This window comes from Bombyx mori, chromosome 7 (genome assembly GCF_030269925.1).
Source record: "Bombyx mori chromosome 7, ASM3026992v2".
Lineage (NCBI taxonomy): Eukaryota > Metazoa > Arthropoda > Insecta > Lepidoptera > Bombycidae > Bombyx > Bombyx mori.
The window spans coordinates 5,986,392-6,005,455 of record NC_085113.1 but is presented as its reverse complement, the minus strand read 5'-3'; the positions used below and the strand labels follow the sequence as shown (position 1 = coordinate 6,005,455).

At 35.6% G+C, this 19,064-nt stretch overlaps 1 protein-coding gene and 1 long non-coding RNA gene across 4 annotated transcripts; one reads left to right on the top strand and one right to left on the bottom strand.

Annotated features, from left to right (window-relative positions):
- The first annotated feature begins 5 nt into the window (after positions 1 to 5).
- Positions 6 to 19,064, top strand: LOC101739193 (ralA-binding protein 1). 3 transcript variants are annotated; one of them, XM_004931236.3, is made up of 10 exons: positions 6 to 588; positions 810 to 948; positions 2,483 to 2,681; positions 7,043 to 7,259; positions 12,441 to 12,550; positions 13,783 to 13,934; positions 14,975 to 15,155; positions 16,366 to 16,490; positions 17,691 to 17,874; positions 18,240 to 19,064. In XM_004931236.3, exons 1-10 carry the CDS (start codon positions 504 to 506, stop codon positions 18,969 to 18,971), a joined length of 2,124 nt encoding a protein of 707 aa, XP_004931293.1. In that variant the 5' UTR covers positions 6 to 503; the 3' UTR covers positions 18,972 to 19,064. The 3 variants fall into 3 exon arrangements, with proteins under 3 accessions (XP_004931293.1, XP_004931294.1, XP_012550328.2); XM_004931237.5 differs by lacking the exons at positions 6 to 588; positions 810 to 948; positions 2,483 to 2,681 and adding an exon at positions 2,822 to 3,827; XM_012694874.4 differs by lacking the exons at positions 6 to 588; positions 810 to 948; positions 2,483 to 2,681 and adding an exon at positions 4,935 to 6,143.
- Positions 8,387 to 10,511, bottom strand: LOC134199149 (uncharacterized). The gene is made up of 2 exons (XR_009973506.1): positions 8,866 to 10,511; positions 8,387 to 8,569 (listed from the first exon to the last, which is right to left on the bottom strand). It is a non-coding gene; the product is annotated as an uncharacterized LOC134199149 (long non-coding RNA).

Genomic DNA, 19,064 nt, shown 5'->3' with positions numbered 1-19,064 from the left:
CTTAATTTTATGAAAAATGATAATATGGAGTGAAATGAAATGAAGATGATTAATTTGAGACATTAATCAACTGGGATGAAATTTAATGAAATGAGATGATATGGGATGAAATATAATCGCAGTAAAATGGTGGTCATTTACTGAGATTTTTTCAGTGGACTTTTTGGAGGAACCCGAGAAGTTACGTCCAGCAGCTTTGTTTCATTTTCCCACATTTGTGCACTTTCACAGATATTAAACAGTTAATAAACCACCATTATTACACATTTAAACCTGAAGAAACACTAAATAGACAAAATAAAACAAATCACACAACTTCACTCCTCGCGTTCCCGCCAAAAAGTCCAACGAAATTATGTGTTTGTTTGTGTAGTGCATAGATTATACACATAAGTGTAGTGTATTATATATTGGTATTTTGTAATAATTTATAAAAATATAATAATAAACGAAAATATGTACAAATAAACGACTTATTAAAACAAAGTGACATACCAATAAAAATGGATTTTGAAAGTCCAGATGTTGAAAAGGATTTCCCCGGTTTATACGCTTCAGAAAGTGGACGTAAAAGCAATGAAAGTGACTGTAAGTATTATCTGTTTTTGTACACAATTTACCCAAAATTGTGAAGCACAAATCCCTACTATTACGAAGTTTTTAAACTAAATCAAATGAAAAGGATATTTTTACAATAACAAGGTAAAAATCTTTAACTCAATAACATAAGTGTCTATTTCTTTTAGTCGGTTTTATTAAATTGCGAATAATCGAAACTTGTTGATACATATTTATTTTTTAAATTATAGTTAGCGATGGTGCAGAACACGAAAAACCAAGTAAGAAAGACTTGCTAGGACGCAGGAAAGAGAAGAAAGAATCTAAAAAAGATAGAGGTTATGCAGCACTGGAAGGAGAGAGTTCACCTGAAGAAGACACTGATACTAAGTTAGTGCATTAGAAATGTAACTTAAAATTCAATTTTCACACTCAGTTGTGAAGTCCTGGTTTCAAACAAATGAAACACATTAGAATAATATGAACAGCTTCGAGAATCTAATGACAAAATGCCAGTGCATACCTTGTTACTAATGCTGCCAAATTCCTTATCCTTCCTTATCTATATACTCCAGTAGTTCCCGAGTAATATACTTTTTAAGATTAGATTGATTTTATGAGTAAATGTGTGCAGCAATATCTTGTAGTGTCTAAAAAGTTAAATAGTCAACAGGTGGGCTGTGATAATATGATTTGTTTAAATCTGTAGAAAATAAAAAAGTCAATGTTTGACTGTGCTTCATCGTCTTTGTAGGAGAATCCTTTTTTTTTTTTGCTTAGGTGTACGGACGATCTCACAGCCCACCTGGTGTTAAGTGGTTACTGGAACCCATAGACATTTACAACGTAAATGCGCCACCGACCTTGAGATATAAGTTCTTAGATCTCAGTATAGTTACAACGGCTGCCCTACCCTTCAAACCGAAACCCATTACTGCTTCACGGCAGAAATAGGCAGGGCGGTGGTACCTACCCGTGCGGGCTCACAAGAGGTCCTACCACCAGTAATATAATTCTCGCATAATGCACTTGTATGACCACATATAACATGTTATGTACAAATTTAATATACATAGAAATACAATACAATATAACCAATGTTTTTACAATTCTAAAACTAGGAACACAAATTTAATAAACAAATTATACTTTATTTTGTAACAACACAATTGACACACTTATTACAGGTGGTAGAACCTCTTGTGAGTTTGCACGGATAGGTACCACCGCCCTGGTTATATCTGCTGCTAAGCAGTAATGCACATAACACCAGGTGGGCTTTGAGCTTGTCTACATTTCTATGCAATAAAAAAAAAGGGCAATGGTACTTGAAATTAATTATGATGTAATGAATCATATGATAATGTAGAGTAAATATTATAATGTACAAATCATTATAAATTTCACAGGACTGAAATATAATATGTGAAATCCCCAGGTTATATGCTGGAATACCCGTGTTATAAGAGAGACTGAAATCACCTATTTTAAGAGTATGTGTTATAAGGGGATTACTGTATTATGACATAAATTATTGACTATGGTAAAAATAGTCACGAATACACATATACATGCATAACAAACTGTAGTAAAATACTTAATTAAAGTCTTCTTATGACATCAATGACCTGATTGCTAGGCCTGGTCAGTCATACTCCATACTTTATGTCTAATTATCATCTTTTAATAAATTGTTGATGGAAAGGCCCCCTGAGTTGCACAATATATTGACAGACCTTGGAAAGCCACATCATTTTCATTACCACAGGCTCCATTAACCAGTCAACAAGATATGGGACGTCAACTTGAATAACTATTTATATTAACCATAAAATTGTTAATAATATAACAATAACAGAGCATTTGTTCTGTATATATATTCTGCGTGAGTATTTATGATAATAATATCTATTTAATCCAACAGAAGTCCATCGAAATCTAAGAAGACAAAGTCATTCAAGTTCCCAACCAAAAGCAAAGAAAAGCGTGAAAAATCCCGAGATAAAGAAAAAGTTTTAGAAGAAACAGTTAAACATAAAGAAGTAACAGAAAAAGATAAGAAAAAAGAAAAGGAAAGGGAGAAAGAGAAGAAGGAAAAGGAGAAAAAGAAAGAAAAAGATAAGGTAATAATATAAATTTTAATGCGTAACAATATGGTTTTAATACACGGTAATAATGCTGTTTGACCCTTCCAACCATGACTTGACCATCTTGACAACTTCCAGAAACTAACTAACTTTCTATAAGCATAACATGACTGTCAAACGTTAGTTGACATGGACCACTCATGGCTAATTTAATTGTGAGTAATCACCCTGGCTCATTGGCGTTCTACTGAGGACCCTCGTCAACCATAAAGAAGGACATGTTGTCAGTATTAGAAGAAAACTTAGTGAATATTCATACCGAAAAATAAAGTGAAAAAGACATGAATAGCTCAGTTATTTATATTTTTATTCCAATCTATTTAAGATACAGTAGTAGTGCAGGTTAATGATATCAGTAGATATTATCCACGCTACTGATTTACAGCCATTGCATCAAACAGAATAGACCTTGATGGCACAAACAGAAATTTCCCTGAATTGCCAATGATCGTATTATGTTTCAACTCACATAGACTAATGTTTGTGAACGCATAAAAATAAAATTTTAATATTAAGTCTCTTTAATTTGCCAAGAAGCCCACCTTATGCGTAGTTTTTAGCATCCCATATTGACTTATCAACACCAGGTACACAGGCAAACCGCTGACCTTCGAATTCAGTCTTGACTTTAAACTAGTCTTCAATCTGCACAAAATGGCTAAATAATATCCTTTATATTTGCAACATGCATCGAAATACCGTGACTCATTACTCTAAAATAATTCGTTACCACCTTATTGCCAAAAGGGATAATAAACTCATAATTATCCGACTTTAAAAAAAAATATGTATATTTATTTGTACAATATGAAATGACTTTATATTGAGAGTACCATTCACTTTATTTGTTATTCAAATATTCAATCTTATTTACTCAATACTAAATGTTTCATTTTCGCGCTTCAGCGCTTGATACCTTTTTGCATAATTTTGCGGTTGCCTTTATACGCTGGCCAATTTGCGTTGACACTTGGTTAGCGAGACCGTCATTAGTACACGTGGGTCTATGAAAATTATAAAGGTTGTAGGTGTTCGGCCTTGGATGGATGTGGTCGTGTCATGGTTTATTCAGTTGTATCTTGAAATCGCGTCATGCATCACCTACGTAGCGTGTTTACGAAGGTACAAAATCGATTGTTAAACAAACTTTTGTGTGTTACGCGGAAATTTTATTAATGTTTTATTTACTTCATGTTTTTAATATTCTAATAAAGATATCGAAATTAGTGCTACATAAAATGAATAAAAATGAAAACGTAAACAGACAGTAAAATGAATTTATAAATCAACTGTCGGTGCATTTATTGAAAAATATTAAAGTCCGTCATTGGTGTTTGAAAGTGAAATATGTGTAGTACTTACCTACTTAAAAACTTAACTTGATAAGTTAAATTTAATTAATATCAGTGTTAAAAATATTGCACAGTTAATTAAATCAAATCAAAAAAAATCAAAAAAAAATTTATTCAACATAAATGAAAGTACATACTTGTTGAACGTCAAATATCGGTAATGTTTTCGAAAAGACATTTGTGTCCTAGAACAATATCCGCGGAAAATTTGTGTAGTTACCTGCATTTTATTTTATCGTAACACAAGATTATCAGTGAACAAACAAGTTTTAAACAAACAAGATATATATTTAGTCTAATGTCCGGTGTTTTAATGTATGTCATCATAATGTGACTTCAGAATTTTGTTTGCAATAACAAATAATATTTCGCAATTATTTCGTAAAGCTACGCTCACTCAAGTAAAATGAAAATCAATTCTGGTTGTTGTTTATTGAATTATTGTTTACTGGTGGTAGGACCTCTTGTGAGTCCGCACGGGTAGGTACCACCGCCCCGCCTATTTCTGCCGTGAAGCAGTAATGCGTTTCGGTTTGAAGGGTGGGGCAGCCGTTGTGACTATACTGAGACCTTAAAACTATATCTCAAGGTGTGTGGCGCATTTACGTTGTAGGTGTCTATGGGCTCCAGTAACCACTTAACACCAGGTGGGCTGTGAGCTCGTCCACACATCTAAGCAATAAAAAAAAAAAAAAAAAAAAAAAATTAAATTAAAAAAAATAACAAGTAGAAAACCAAAACCGAAAGAAATGCATTTGTTTGATATATGTACAGACGACTGCACAAGTACATGGACACCACCTTAAGGTCTATATTCGCTTGAACACGCCGTTTCTCTTTTTCCGTTTTGGTTTGAATCTGTCCGTGCACCTTTGCTGGGTATAGTACATAATATGTGTTCGTGTTTCCATTTTGGCGAAATTGCAAATATCTTTCAAACTAATATATCATCTACTGACGACTCCCAACAGGCTCCAAACGGCGTCTTTGTTAATATTATATGTACGTCAGTTTGAGATGATCCCCTCATCTCCTTTTTATCATCGCACATCCCGCCATCGGAGCAGAGTTCATCCATATCATCTGGAACCGCTGCGTTCATCGACAGTGCGTTTCCAGAGGTATTTTTTGCCACGTACCACCCGGCTATGGAATGAGCTCCCCTCCACGGTGTTTCCTGAGCGCTATGACATGTCCTTCTGTAAAAGAGGCTTGTGGAGAGTATTAAGCGGTAGGCAGCGGCTTGGCTCTACGCCTGGCATTGCTGAAGTCCATGGGCGACGGTAACCACTCACCATCAGGTGGGCCGTATGCTCGTCTGCCTACAAGGGCAATAAAATAAAATAAAATAAAAACGTTAGGTCCACATTACCAGAGTTGACTTTCAGTGAAATCGAATGGCTTAACGATACGGGTCTCGTCTCGAATCCGCGATCTCGCGATCGATTGGAACGCAAAATGCAATTGAGTCGCGTGTGCGTTTAAATATAGGCCGTCGACAACCCAATCCAGTAACAGACCAAGTTATTTATTTTAGGTGAGATTTGAGTATGTCAGAACCAGATGTTAATCCAGACCAAACTAGGTCACCTATTTAACGTTTATATGATTATGTACTATTTAGTTGAACGTAAAACGCATATATGTGAAGACTATCGCGGCTTAGATAAATGAGCTAAACCTTGATTGAAGAATTTCTTTTATCTCGCCTTGTATCTTGTATGCGTTGCACATATTTATCTGTTTGTTGTTTACAGTTTACAAAACGTCGTATCTATACAAACATACAAATCGACGCTTGAAATGCAAACGTGACTAAGCGACAATAGCTGCTTTGTACATAAATGATAGGCAATAACCATATTCGATGCGCAAAAAAATATATATTTCTAGGTCTATTAAAATCATTTCAATCCTACAGCTAGATTATAGCCTACAGCTAAGTATATTTTAAATTGATTTCAACTTTAAATTAGTCTACTGTAAAGTTCACGCAATGCCGCTTAGTCACGTTTGCCTTTCAAGCGTCGATATGTATGTAAATATAGTTGTAATCTTCGAAGTGTGTTTAATATCTTTACGCACGGTACGTAGAAAACTGAAAATACATTAATTTCACCTTACTGTTTCGTGAAGTATATAATAACTATGATCTTAATACCTAAAGTAGTTAGTACACAAATCAAATATTGACATCTCCCGTTCTGTGGTATTTTCCTCCCAAAGTTTTATGAACGACTAGCGGACCGCTCCGGCTCCGCTCGGATTTTTAACAAAAATTTCAACGGTATTTGACGTTTTATTTTTTTTATAAAAGAACACCTATTGCGGCATAACTATAATAGTCAGACATATGTTTTTCGCGACACATTTTGTAAATAATAATGTGTTCTACAAAGTCGTAGTTACATTATTTTATTCTATCATCAATAGTGTTCGCAGGGCATGCGATGTAAAGAATATTTTAAGTAATTTTTTTACACCTTGGGTTACATTATTGGAGTTTTAGTAAGGATCCCTATTTTTTTTCAAAAAAGATTATAGCCTATGTCACTCGGGAATAGTGTAGCTTCGAAACAGTGAAAGAATTTTTCAAATCGGTTCAGTAATTTCGGAGCCTATTCAATACAAACAAACAAACAAATATTAGTATAGATACTTTATATTATCACGAGGACTAGCTTGGAATAGACTATCCCTAGTTTATGGTCTTGTTTTTTTTATTTATAACTTAATTAATAATAAAAAGTGGTAGGTTAAATAAAGACGAATCAATACAATACAACTGAAGTAACAGATATTATCTTCGCTTGCATGTTCGCAGCGGCATCAATTAAATGAAATTAATAGCGAAAGTAGAACCATAATATATGCGTATAGCTTTATTTCATACGTACCAACAATGAAGAATAAATCTTCAAACATTTGTTAGTAACAATCGCGACACGAAAGAGACATACAAAGAGAAATGATTTAATTTTCCAGGAAAAAGAAGAGAAGGCCAAATTCAAATTTGAATCTAGAGAAAAACTTAAGGACGAGAAAAAAGAAAAGGTAAAGGACAAAGATAAGGAAAAGTCCAAAGAGAAAGAGAAAGAAAAGGTGAAGGAAAAAGACAAAGATAAAAAAGACAAGAAATTGACGAAAATACAGTCAACGGTGACATCAGGTGTTCCTTTTGAAGAAATTTTCACATTGGGAGGTAGGAACCTTTTTGTTCTAAACTAAATGTGAAAGTGTGTTTGTGTATTTGTTTGTCCTTCTTTCACGTTGAATAATGGAATGACATGTCTTTTTTTAAGCGAGTTTATTTGTGAGACTTATGAGAGTACCATATACTAACTATTCTTTATTCCGAAAAGCATTAATTCCCACGGTAAACTACTCTAACATTTTCATTTAACGAAGGTTAGGTGGTAACAACTAGTAAATAATATTTTCACCTCAGCGGCTCAAACATACCGCTTTTGCTTCGAGACAAAAGTGAACAAAACGCGATTTTGTTTCGAGCGTGGGTCAAAGTAGCTCTTTAATTTTTCAATCTTTAGTGCCACGAATTGACATTGTTCAACCATGAATTTCAAACATTTGAATTTTACTGTGCTCTGTCTCTGTCACATGCATATAAAAAAGCGAGTGAAAAAACAAACCCCTTCGAAATTCAATTTTGGAATTCGACCACAAAAAAAACACGTTCGGAAACGCGTAATACCCTATATTTGTAATCTTCGATCAACAATAGTAACTAGATAAAGGGATACGTACAAAATTAAAGCAAAAACTGTCCGCGTGAATATATACTTATATAGCTACATTCGTTTACTAACAAACGGAGAAAAAAGTTTTGAAACACTTTTACTTTCAAACTAATAACAACTATGGCACTTAGTAATAAAGTCACAAATCTCCAAAACATTATCTAATACTTACGATCATTCGTCACATAAAACGAGCAAAGCAATAAATTACTCCTGTCACTTACCAATAAAAAGACATATTTTAAACAACTTTTAATGTTAAATCAATCTTAAAGTGCAACAAATAAAGTAACTTTTCCCTTAATTGCTCTGAGAACTAACATCGTTTTGCTTTATTTATTTTTGCTTCTTGAAATGCCGATTTCTATTTACTACAGGAGGTAAGGGAGTCGCGCTTAACACTAAAATAATTTATTAATGAATTAAAGTAAAAGTTTAGTTGTTTACTTTTTATGTTTTGGAAATGTATGTTTGTTAGTATCTATACATTACTTATTATTTTATTAGCGTTACGTTTTTGTATAATATATATTTTTAAGTTTTCGCGACCAGTGCACATAATAAAACAACGTTTAAACGGTTTCAAGCGTGGTATTTTTATTACAATGTTTCGGCCACATTTCAGTAGCCGTGAGCACGGAAGGCAAAGATGTCCAGTGTCAATAAGCGGAGTTCTTAGCTGGCTTATAAAAGTCATCTCTTGTTTCTCTGGCGACAATCGAGATCCATTCTGCACACGTGATTGCTAGGAAAGCTAAAATAAAAATGGAAAGCTAAGTATCTAATGAGAGTCCAACAAACAGACACAAAAGCAGCATTAACCAATTTTAACCAACTAATTTTGAAGTGCTGCTAACAAATTTTAAAAAATTATTACAACACAAATCTACTCCATGCATTTACTGTTCTGTTAAGCAAAAGTTTGTCCATGTGTTGGCCGAGCCTTGGCCAACATTTGTAGCGGTGGTTAAAAATCGGTAATTTTGTTCAAAATTTAATATTATTTATAAGTTTAAAGCTTACAATATAGTTTATACTTCATGTACTTACCGAAAGTAAGATACTCCGGCCGTTAAATTGCTTTTTCGGGCCTTATTTTTGCAACTTTTGAATACACACTGCGGTATTGTGAGACGGGTTGAAATTGGCTGTGTTTGAAGTGAACTAAACAAAATAAGAGCTCACATTTCAAGTGCGCTGTTATTTGACGAGACGGATTTTATGCACCGACCCGAAATCTAGTTACTATTGTTGATCGAAGTTTGTAATAAAGAAATTGCGTTTTTTTTTTAATAGTTATTTCAATCTATTCCTGTTCATTTCTATATATCTCTTAAATAATATGTGTTCTCACTGCTGAAGTGAAAAGTTATGTGTGCTACACGAGAGCAAAGTTTTTTGCATCTCGTCCTGTTGAATCTCTCACTACGCTTAGGATTCTAATTTTGAATCACTCGCTATGCTCGTGAATCAGTCATAGAATCCTTCGCTTGCTCGGGACTCAAAATCAGTGTGCTTAGCGCGAGTTTTTTAAAGTTCTCGATAGCGTAAAGGTTAGCCCAATTTTTTATGCAGTTGGAACAGCGCTCCTAGCGGCAAACGTAGGCAAACTATGGAATGGGTCCATACAAATATGAGTTAACTTTTACGCTATCGAGAACGTTAAAAAACTCGCACTAAGCATTCTGCACTCGAAACAAAAAACAACTTTGCTCTCTTGTTGCATAAATAACTATTTCAAAACGGAGCAGTTCCAATAAAAAAACCTTTGTAAATTATGTTTAAACGTACCATTGTAGGTTCCATTATGAGAAGTCGTTTCACGGTAACGCGATTCGAAACGTTTACAGTCGTTCAATGTACGCAATTCGTAACGCCTGCACGAATGGTGTTGCGATTATACTTTTGCTGAGAACACTAAATATTAATCTATCGTAATAAAATATGTTGGCTTGTTTGGTTAAAATATTGTATCAAGTGAGATCGGTAATTTTAATGGCAATGATTATTTCTAATCGTTATACCAATTTCTGCTGGTTTTTTGGGTGGAAATTTGCACGGGTAGGTACCGCCATCTTGCCTATTTCTGACATATGCGTGGCACTAATCTAAAGACTTGGACCGCATAAATCGGCATAGAACATGTCACATTGAGTTATTAGCCACGCAAATAGATATCTATTTTAGTTTTTTATGATTACTAATGAAACAAATATCATAACAAAATCAATAATACTAGAATGTTCTATTGAGTGTAAACAAGAATCTTTTTGAAAAAAATATATTTTTATTACTCTTTTTTGGACGTCAATCAGGGTAAAAAATACAAAAATACTTTGTCTTATCGGATGTCGGAAAAATTTTGAAGCATGTTTTTCCTCGTCTACTCCATGTTTCACTAATGACCTATCGTTAGTTCGTGCTTATGTTTGAGAACAATGAATATTCGTAAAAAAATTGTTTTCGTTTTTATTGCTTAGATAGATGGACGAGCTCACAGCCCACCGGGTGTTAAGTAGTTATTGGAGCCCATAGACATCAACAACGTAAATGCCGCCACCCATCTTTGAGATATGAGTTCTAAGGTCTCGGTATAGTTACAACGGCTGCTGCACCCTTCAAACGGAAACGCATTACTGCTTCACGGCAGAAATAGGCAGGGTGGTGGTTTTTTTTTTCGGCATTATTGAAATTAACTATGAACTTTAGTAGTCAATATCAATGATTTATTTCGAACATTATGACTTGATTCATTTTTATTTTCCCATACAAAATTATGACCGAATGGAGATAAAAATAACTAAGTGCGAACTTATTTCATATACACATGCTCTCTATTCAATTTTAGAAAAATGGCGTTTATTAAAAAGCATATTTTTTATTGTGTTTATTAAATTAATTAATCAATTTTGCACCATCACGATTTGGCATGCTGAAGCCGCAGTTTGCAAGTCTTTAGTACAACGAAAATTTATAATATATCATATACATATAAATATATAATATCACCTTCACACTACACCTACCAAGCTTCATCTCTGCACTCCCCTAAGGTGGACTGTTAGAGAATGCCTATGGCATTAAGTCCGCCTTTATACTTTCTAGTGTAAGAAGTTATAAATAAAATAAAATTTTGCATAAAAACGTGCAATTTTTCAAACTAACACTTACAAAGTCAAACATGAGAGTGAGAGAAAAACTATTATACATACCAAAAAACGTTTCATACAACTCTGATAATGTATTATCTGTGCAAATAATTTGAGGGCGTGTACGATAACGCAGAATAAAATTTAAATTGTTCCATAGTGTTTAGTAAACGCTGTAACCTTTTTTTTTTTTTTTATTTAGTTAGTCTATTTTGCTTTCGCGTTCAGTAATGACGATGTTTCGTTTTATTATTTTGTTTTATTAACATTACCGTCGAAACAATGAATCCTTTTGCCAACGGATTTTTATTAGACGGTAAGCGTAACATTTCTATGTATTATTACTACTATGTATACTACTTCTGTGTATACTAGCTACTCTTAGTGAGCTTAATGAATTGATAAGATTATTTAGTTCGTACACTATATTATCTGATATCGATCGACATAATTGAGTATTTTGTTTTAGGTATTATTAAAAATTATCATAAATTTAGTTCATTCGCCGATGTAAAGTTATTTAACTATTTCTGCTGAGATGTTTTGGGATATATGAAAGAAAACATTTTAATTTACTTGAATAACATATGTTTTTCTTTCTGTTTTTGTTTTTAATGGTTTTACGACGAGCTTAGTACGACAAATGTTGTACGAATTAATTCTTGTTTAGTCAACATTTCAGCCAGCTTATGTTATGTTGTATAATAAGTAAAATACATAAAGAATATTAAGATGCACAAATTCGGAGATAAAAGTTTTCCATTCTTATCGTAAAAGTAGTTTATTTACACAAAGTTACATAGATTGTTTTACCTTGGAAATAATAGGTATCCTATAATTGCGCTTTTATTAGCTTGACTTGTTTTTTTTTTATTGCCCTTGTAGGCAGACGAGCATACGGCCCACCCGATGGTGAGTGGTTACCGTCGCCTGTGGACTTCAGCAATGTGCCAGGGGCAGAGCCAAGCCGCTGCCTACCGCTTAATACTCTCCACAAGCCTCGTTTGAAGAAGGACATGTCATAGCGCTCGGGAAACACCGTGGAGGGGAGCTCATTCCATAGCCGGATGGTACGTGGCAAAAAAGACCTCTGGTAACGCACTGTGGATGACCGCAGTGGCTCCAGGTAGTATGGATGAACTCTACTCCGGTGGCGGGCGGTGCGATGGTAAAAACGAGATGCCGGTATCATCTCGAACAACTCCGCAGAGCACTCCCCATGGAACATACGGTACAAAATACAGAGGGAACCGAAGTTCCTCCGCAGACCCAGAGGTTCCAAACGATCCGTGAGGATGGGGTATTTTGTCTATGCAACGGAAACTTTCAACGTAATTTTGGTTACTGGAGCCCATAGACATCAACAACGTAAATGCGCCACCCACCTTGAGATATAAGTTCTAAGGTCTCAAGTATAGTTACAACGGCTGCTCGTCCACCCATATAAGCAAAAAAAAGTCGTCATTTTTTTTTCAGTTGCGCTCCCTATATTCGGTGTACCACTGCAACAGTCTGTGGAGCGCTCTCGTTGCCATGACGACACCGGTCTACCGCTGGTCGTCCGAGACAGCATCGATTACTTACAGGTATACCTAATATGTATACGCTTCGTGAATCCAACGTCCAATAAAACAATCTTATCGTAGTTACAAATCACGACGATTGCTACTAAAAATGTTTTTAATAGTTTTTTTTAAATGTATTATGTGATGGTGTTCTATTGTATAGTCAACTTTCTAAATCTTTGATAAATAATTTTGCACTCATAATTTACACTAGACGATGACCGTATTTTTTTTTTTTTGATAAATTGTATTTTTTTAGAAATTGTATTTAAACACGAATTACATATTGATAAAATAATGAAATATTCCAAGAACGTTTAGGCATTTTTAAGTGACCACGTGAGTTAAAAAGACACAAATAATATAAATGAACAATTCATTTTCTTGGTCTAACCTTAAACCAAACACTCATTGGCTTCGGGTGACTTAACAACGCTATCTGCTGAAATAGCTTTAGTGTTATTGTGTCTTTAAAGCAGTTAGTTTCTCTCAATTAAGAAAAATAGTATTATTATTCGCCAATAGACATCAGGAAGAGTCATAAAGTTGATTATCGATAAAGTTGATTATTGAAAACACGAATAAAACAACATTTTCTAAAAATAAATCGTAGCTAGATCGATTTATCGCCCCCGAAATCCCCTGTATACTAAATGTTATGAAAATCGTTGAAGCCGTTTCCGAGATTCAGATTATATAGAATACAAGAATTGCTCGTTTAAAGGTATAAGATACGCTTCGTGAATTCAACGTATAATAAAACAATCTTATCGTAGTTACAAATCATGATGGTTGCTATTAAAAATGTTTTTAATATATGATGGTGTTCTATTATATATAGTCTACTTTCTAAATCTGTAATGAATAATTCTGCACTCATAATTTATATAAGGAAGAGAAATATTTGGGCCAAATAAGATGCTTATAAACGACATTCGAAATTTCCTCTAAAATGTTAGCAACATCGTCAGGTTTGAGCCCCATGTGTTCACCTACCAGCCCGGTGACGCTGTTATGATCTCTCTAGACCATCAGCTTAGGTAGATAAAAAAAAAGATAGTTAATATATGATATGGTTCGCACTTTGAATTATAAGGAAAGAAAAAATACTGACGACTACATCTTCTTTTTCGGAACTTGAAAATGTCGTTAGCGCATTTCAGGATTTTGGCGGATTATCTATTCTCTAGCTCTAGCTACGACTACATGTTAAATAGGATTAAATCATCAAAAATATGATATTTATATTCTAGGCACACGGATTAAAATCGAAAGATATATACCGGACCGAACCGGATAAGATAAAGTTTCAACAACTGAGGAAACTGTTCACGGATCGAGGGCCTACATTCCCGTATCACTGGGACGTTCCTGTCGCTTGCGCTATGCTCAAAGCTTTCATCAGGTAATGAACCCTAATACTTTTTAATATTCCAACTGGCAAACGTCTGTTCAAACTATGATAGTCTCGTCTGTCACCTCGAAATGGTATCGTGAAACTCGGCATGTCTCTCAACATGACTTGGCACTTGGCATATATGGTACTACCTATCGGCAGAGTATTCGATAACAATATACTCTATTTATTAATTGCCTGAACGCTACAATAAACGGAAACAATAGACGTCTTACTGTGAATGGCGCCACCCACTTTAAGGAGGTTAAGGTCTCTATTGAATTGAATAACAGCTCGACTATTAAGCAGACTTTTTGGCGGAAACGCGAAGAGCGAAGTTGTGTGAATTGTTTTATTTTGTCTATTTAGTGTATCTTCAGGTTTAAATGTGTAATAACGGTGGTTTTTTAACTGTTTAATATTTGTGAAAGGACGTAGCTTCTCGGGATCCTCCCAAAACTCGACTGGAAAAGTCTCAGTAAATAATCACCATTTTACTGAGATTATATTTCATCCCATATCATATCATCTCATCTCATTTCATTTAATTTCATCTGAGGTGATTAATTTGGGTTTCCATCGTTTTTTAGTATTCAAAACTGTAAATAATTAAAACGGCGAATTATAAAAAACTTATTACTTGATGCCGGCTAATGCACAAACCGTGCCGGAGCCAAATTGTAAAGAAGAAGAAAACTATTTAGTAGCCAAGATAAGCACGATAATAGTAACGCCCATGCGGAAGCCTCCCTATACGCCCCACTACTACCAATCTCTTAATTATAATATCAAAATTAATAAATTATCTAAATGTCTTTACACAATTCATTTATTAAAATAATAAAAACGTCACGTAAATAATTATGACTGTGCTAAGATTCGTAGAAACATGACAAATTCGTTGCGATCTCAATAATTGTTCACATATAATTAGTATAATAGTTATAGGTAATTAAAATCTGACGCTATTTCGTCACAAATAAAAGTTTGACTGTTTATCAATGTAACGATTTAATGTACGATTATATATACGAATCTCCACATCGCAGTGAACTCCCGGAATCGATACTAACACAAGAGCTGCACGGTCAGTTCGAACAAGCCACCGCTATAGCCGAACCTCAGCGAGAAGCGACGATGACGAACCTCATCAATAAGCTGCCGAACTGTAACCACAATCTGCTGGCTTGGCTGATGAGACATTTCCAACACGTTGTCTCCAATGAGCAGGTTTGTTACTTTTTTTCCTTTTTCTTAGATCATTGGACGATCTCACAGCCCACCTGATGTTTAGTGGTTACCGGAGCCCATAGACATCTATAACGTAAATGCGCCATCCACATTGAGATAAGTTCTAAGGTCTCAGTATAGTTACAACGGCTGTCCCACCCTTCAAACCGAAACGCATTACTGCTTCACGGCAGAAATAGGCAGGGTGGTGGTACCTACCCATGCGGACTCACAAGAGGTCCTACCACCAGTAATTACGCATATTATTATTTTTTTACTCTACTTGCATTTGGCACTTTTGTTCTTCTAACTAACCGATAAAGTCGGATCGGATACGATATTTCCAAATTTGTTTTTTCCTTTTTTTGTATGTTCTGTTGTAAATTAGCCATGTAAATATTAATTCGTATCTTTTGGGTTTGTGGCGATATAACAGCCTTACCTTGAGGCATTGGTATGGTAGTGCATACATTTCTACATTATAGAGCGATAAGGTCAGATCTCTCTCAGATCTTATTCAAACATATTTTCCATAGGAATTCGTCTTTACTTGGAATCTCAACTTTGGCTATAGTTTGTGAATCAGTCGTTCAAAGAATCTGTATAATATAAAAGAAAATAAATCAGCTAGTTAGTATTTTCTTTTGTCTGTTAGCTATTAAGTATTATCAATAAAAAGTTATAGAAAAAGAGAAAATGTGATACTTAAAAGTGAATCTTAATTTTGAAATTCGACCATAATAAGTGATTATTATGGTCGAATTTCAATCATTAGTCATCCAAAAAAGTATTTTACGGCTATAGATGAACAAACAAGCTTACGGTCCAACTGATTTAATCTATGTCAAGATAAAAAATGTAGGGTGTCAAAAAACCATACCATTTAGCGAAAAGGAAATAGACCACTACCCCTACAATCAATAAAAAAAATATTAATTTCACAATCTAACCAAATGTATAGTTTTAGTATACGTCATTACGGCATTTTATTCCTTAAAGACCTCGAATGGTCCTTACCAGTGATTGTAAATACATACAGTTAGATAACATAACAAGATTCAATGCTATCGGTAGGCAACAGATTGGCTTTGCCCCTGCTATTGCTGGAGTCCATGGGCGACGGTAACCATTGTACCAGATGGGCCATGTGTACTTCTGCCTTCAAGGACAATAAAAAAAAATCCAAATATAATAAATTTAATATTCACAGGTGAATCAAGCGAACATACAAACGATAATGGCAGCTATGGGAGCGGCTTTGAATATGTCACTCAATCTGCTGACTTACCTCGTAACGAAATCGGAAAAACTGTTCCCTAACGTCCGACTCACGAAGTAAGTTATTAAACTGTAATCTATATACTAATATATAAATCTACTGTGGTTTTTACGAATGTTCCGTTATAACTACTGAACCGTGCATCCGATTGACTTGAAACTTGGTATCCATGTAGAAAATACATGTACTTAATGGATAGGCTAATGTTTATATGAGTGTTGGACTCCCTAATGATAATGACAATAAATAATAATGTTAATTTTAAATGCCTAGCGAAGCGGGCGAGTACGGCTAGTGTATTTATAAAAATAAAAAAAACGTTTGTCTCTTGGCTTTATCCTGCCATTCAGCTTAGGACAGATGGCGCGCGATTAATGTCAATAAATTGATGTTTCGGTCTCCAATAAATATTTCGCGATACGAAACACAATCGCCTCGCTGTTCTCAGAGGCTAGGAGCCCATAGACATCTACAACGTAAATGCTGCCACCCACCTTGAGATATGAGTTCTAAGATCGTCTTTTCGCATAAAAAGTGTACAATTTCCAAAATTATTCGAAATTGAGTTAATATGCGGAATCATTTGGTGTCACCAGTATTTTTCTCATAAATACTGTCAAAAGAGCGTAGTTTCGTTTTTTTTTTGTTTACCTTTATTTTGGCTACTATTGACAAAATTAATACATAATTTTATCTTACTTTAAAAGACAGATAATGTAATTGGAAAAAATATAAAAAATAAATGTTGCAAATATGTTTAATATTAAAAATATCACATGTTAAACCTTTAAAACATTCTCCTGTAAAATTAGTAAGTTTTGAGATTCTTCTTTTTCTCCACCCTATCCCACTAGGTGTGGTCGGCACAGCTAATTTTTCTCTTCCATTCTCTTCTATAAGCCGTCATCTCAACACTCACTCCTCTCTCTCTCTCTCATATCGTCATTCACACACTCCATCCATGTCTTCTTCGGTCGACCTCTTCCCCTCTACCTTGCACTACCATTTCCATACATCTACTAGTCACATGCATCTTCTCTCTACGCATCACATGTTCATACCACGCAAACCGTCCGCTCCCTAATTTGTTGCTTACCGGGGCCACTTTCACACTTCCTCTGATATACTCGTTCTTTATTCTTTATTTTGAGATTATACAGTTTTAATGCGAGAAGACGATGGTATTCGTACACTGTGGAAGTCAATCGTGTTCACATTAGTTAAGTACGTATTTCATTTCGTTGTATTCGTGACAGATACGTGCCGCCTCTCCACTCGCTGCCGGCCGACTTCCCCGACTCCGCCGCCGAGATGAGCGCGGAGCTGCGGAAACAAGAATCTCTTCTCAGTCAGATCCACGCGGAGATGCACGCCGGCTTCATAACGGCCGCCAGAGATCAACAACTATGGGAGGCGCAGCGAATTGTAACACAACTCAAGGTAATGTTAGAACCCGTAGTACGTCTAATGAATACGCCTCAAGAGTTATTTGAATTCACACTCGTTTTTTATTTATTTATTGCTTAGATGGGTGGACGAGCTCACAGCCCACCTGGTGTTAAATGGTTACTGGAGCCCATAGACATCTACAACGTATATGCGCCACCCACCTTGGGATATAAGTTCTAAGGTCTCCGTATAGTTACCACGGCTGCCCCACCCTTCAAGCCGAAATGCATTACTGCTTCACGGCAGTAACAGACGGGGACAGAATAGACTCACAAGAACTCTTACCACCAGTAAAATTTGAATTTTATAGAATGATTGACTAATAGTTATTATCGATCATTGATGTTTCGTTACAGCGTAAACTTCGTTCGGTACAAAAGTCAACGGAGCCTAACGCGGTGCCCACGCAGCAATCATCCGTAGACGAGAAGCAACCGGACGAGGAGACTACGCGAGTGTGCTCGCAGCCGACCGAAGCCGAGAAGCCGGTCCGCGAAGTCGAAAGGCCAGGCCGCGAAGTCGAGAGGCCAGTCCGCGAAGTCGAGAGGCCAGTCCGCGAAGTCGAGAGGCCAGTCCGCGAAGTCGAGAGGCCAATCGACGCGTTCGAGCCCAAGGAATCGCCGCTCGACCAAGACGCGACCTTCGAGGCGGAATTCGAAGACAACTTCGACTTCAAGCCGGACAAAAAAACGACCACAGATGAGACACAAGCTACGGAACCCGTCCAAGATAAACCGAAACTCACCGAGAAAGAACTCAAAGTGCTGCGTCTCGAATTAGAGAACGCTGAATACCTGCAACTGAAGTCGTTGTTGCAAGCGAAGATCAATTCGGAACAATTCGAGATTGTCAAGCTGAGGAGCTACGTCGCTCTGAAGAACAAACAGGAATGCAACCTACAGAATAACAAAGATGCCAAAGAAAACTCCAGCGTCGACGAGCAAGAGTTAAAACAGAGGCTGATGAAAGAAAACGCTTTGCTCGAGCAGAAAAGACTGAATTTGATCAACCAGATCTTTCAAGAGAGGGTCGCGTGCATCCAGCTGAAGATAGAGCTCGCGATGAAAGAGATTCTGTCTAAATCATAAAATCTTCGAGTCTCGAACTAGTTTTAAGTTTATTTATGCACTTCTATTCCATGTAACAAATGTAAATTAGTAATAAAACCAGTTATGAACTAA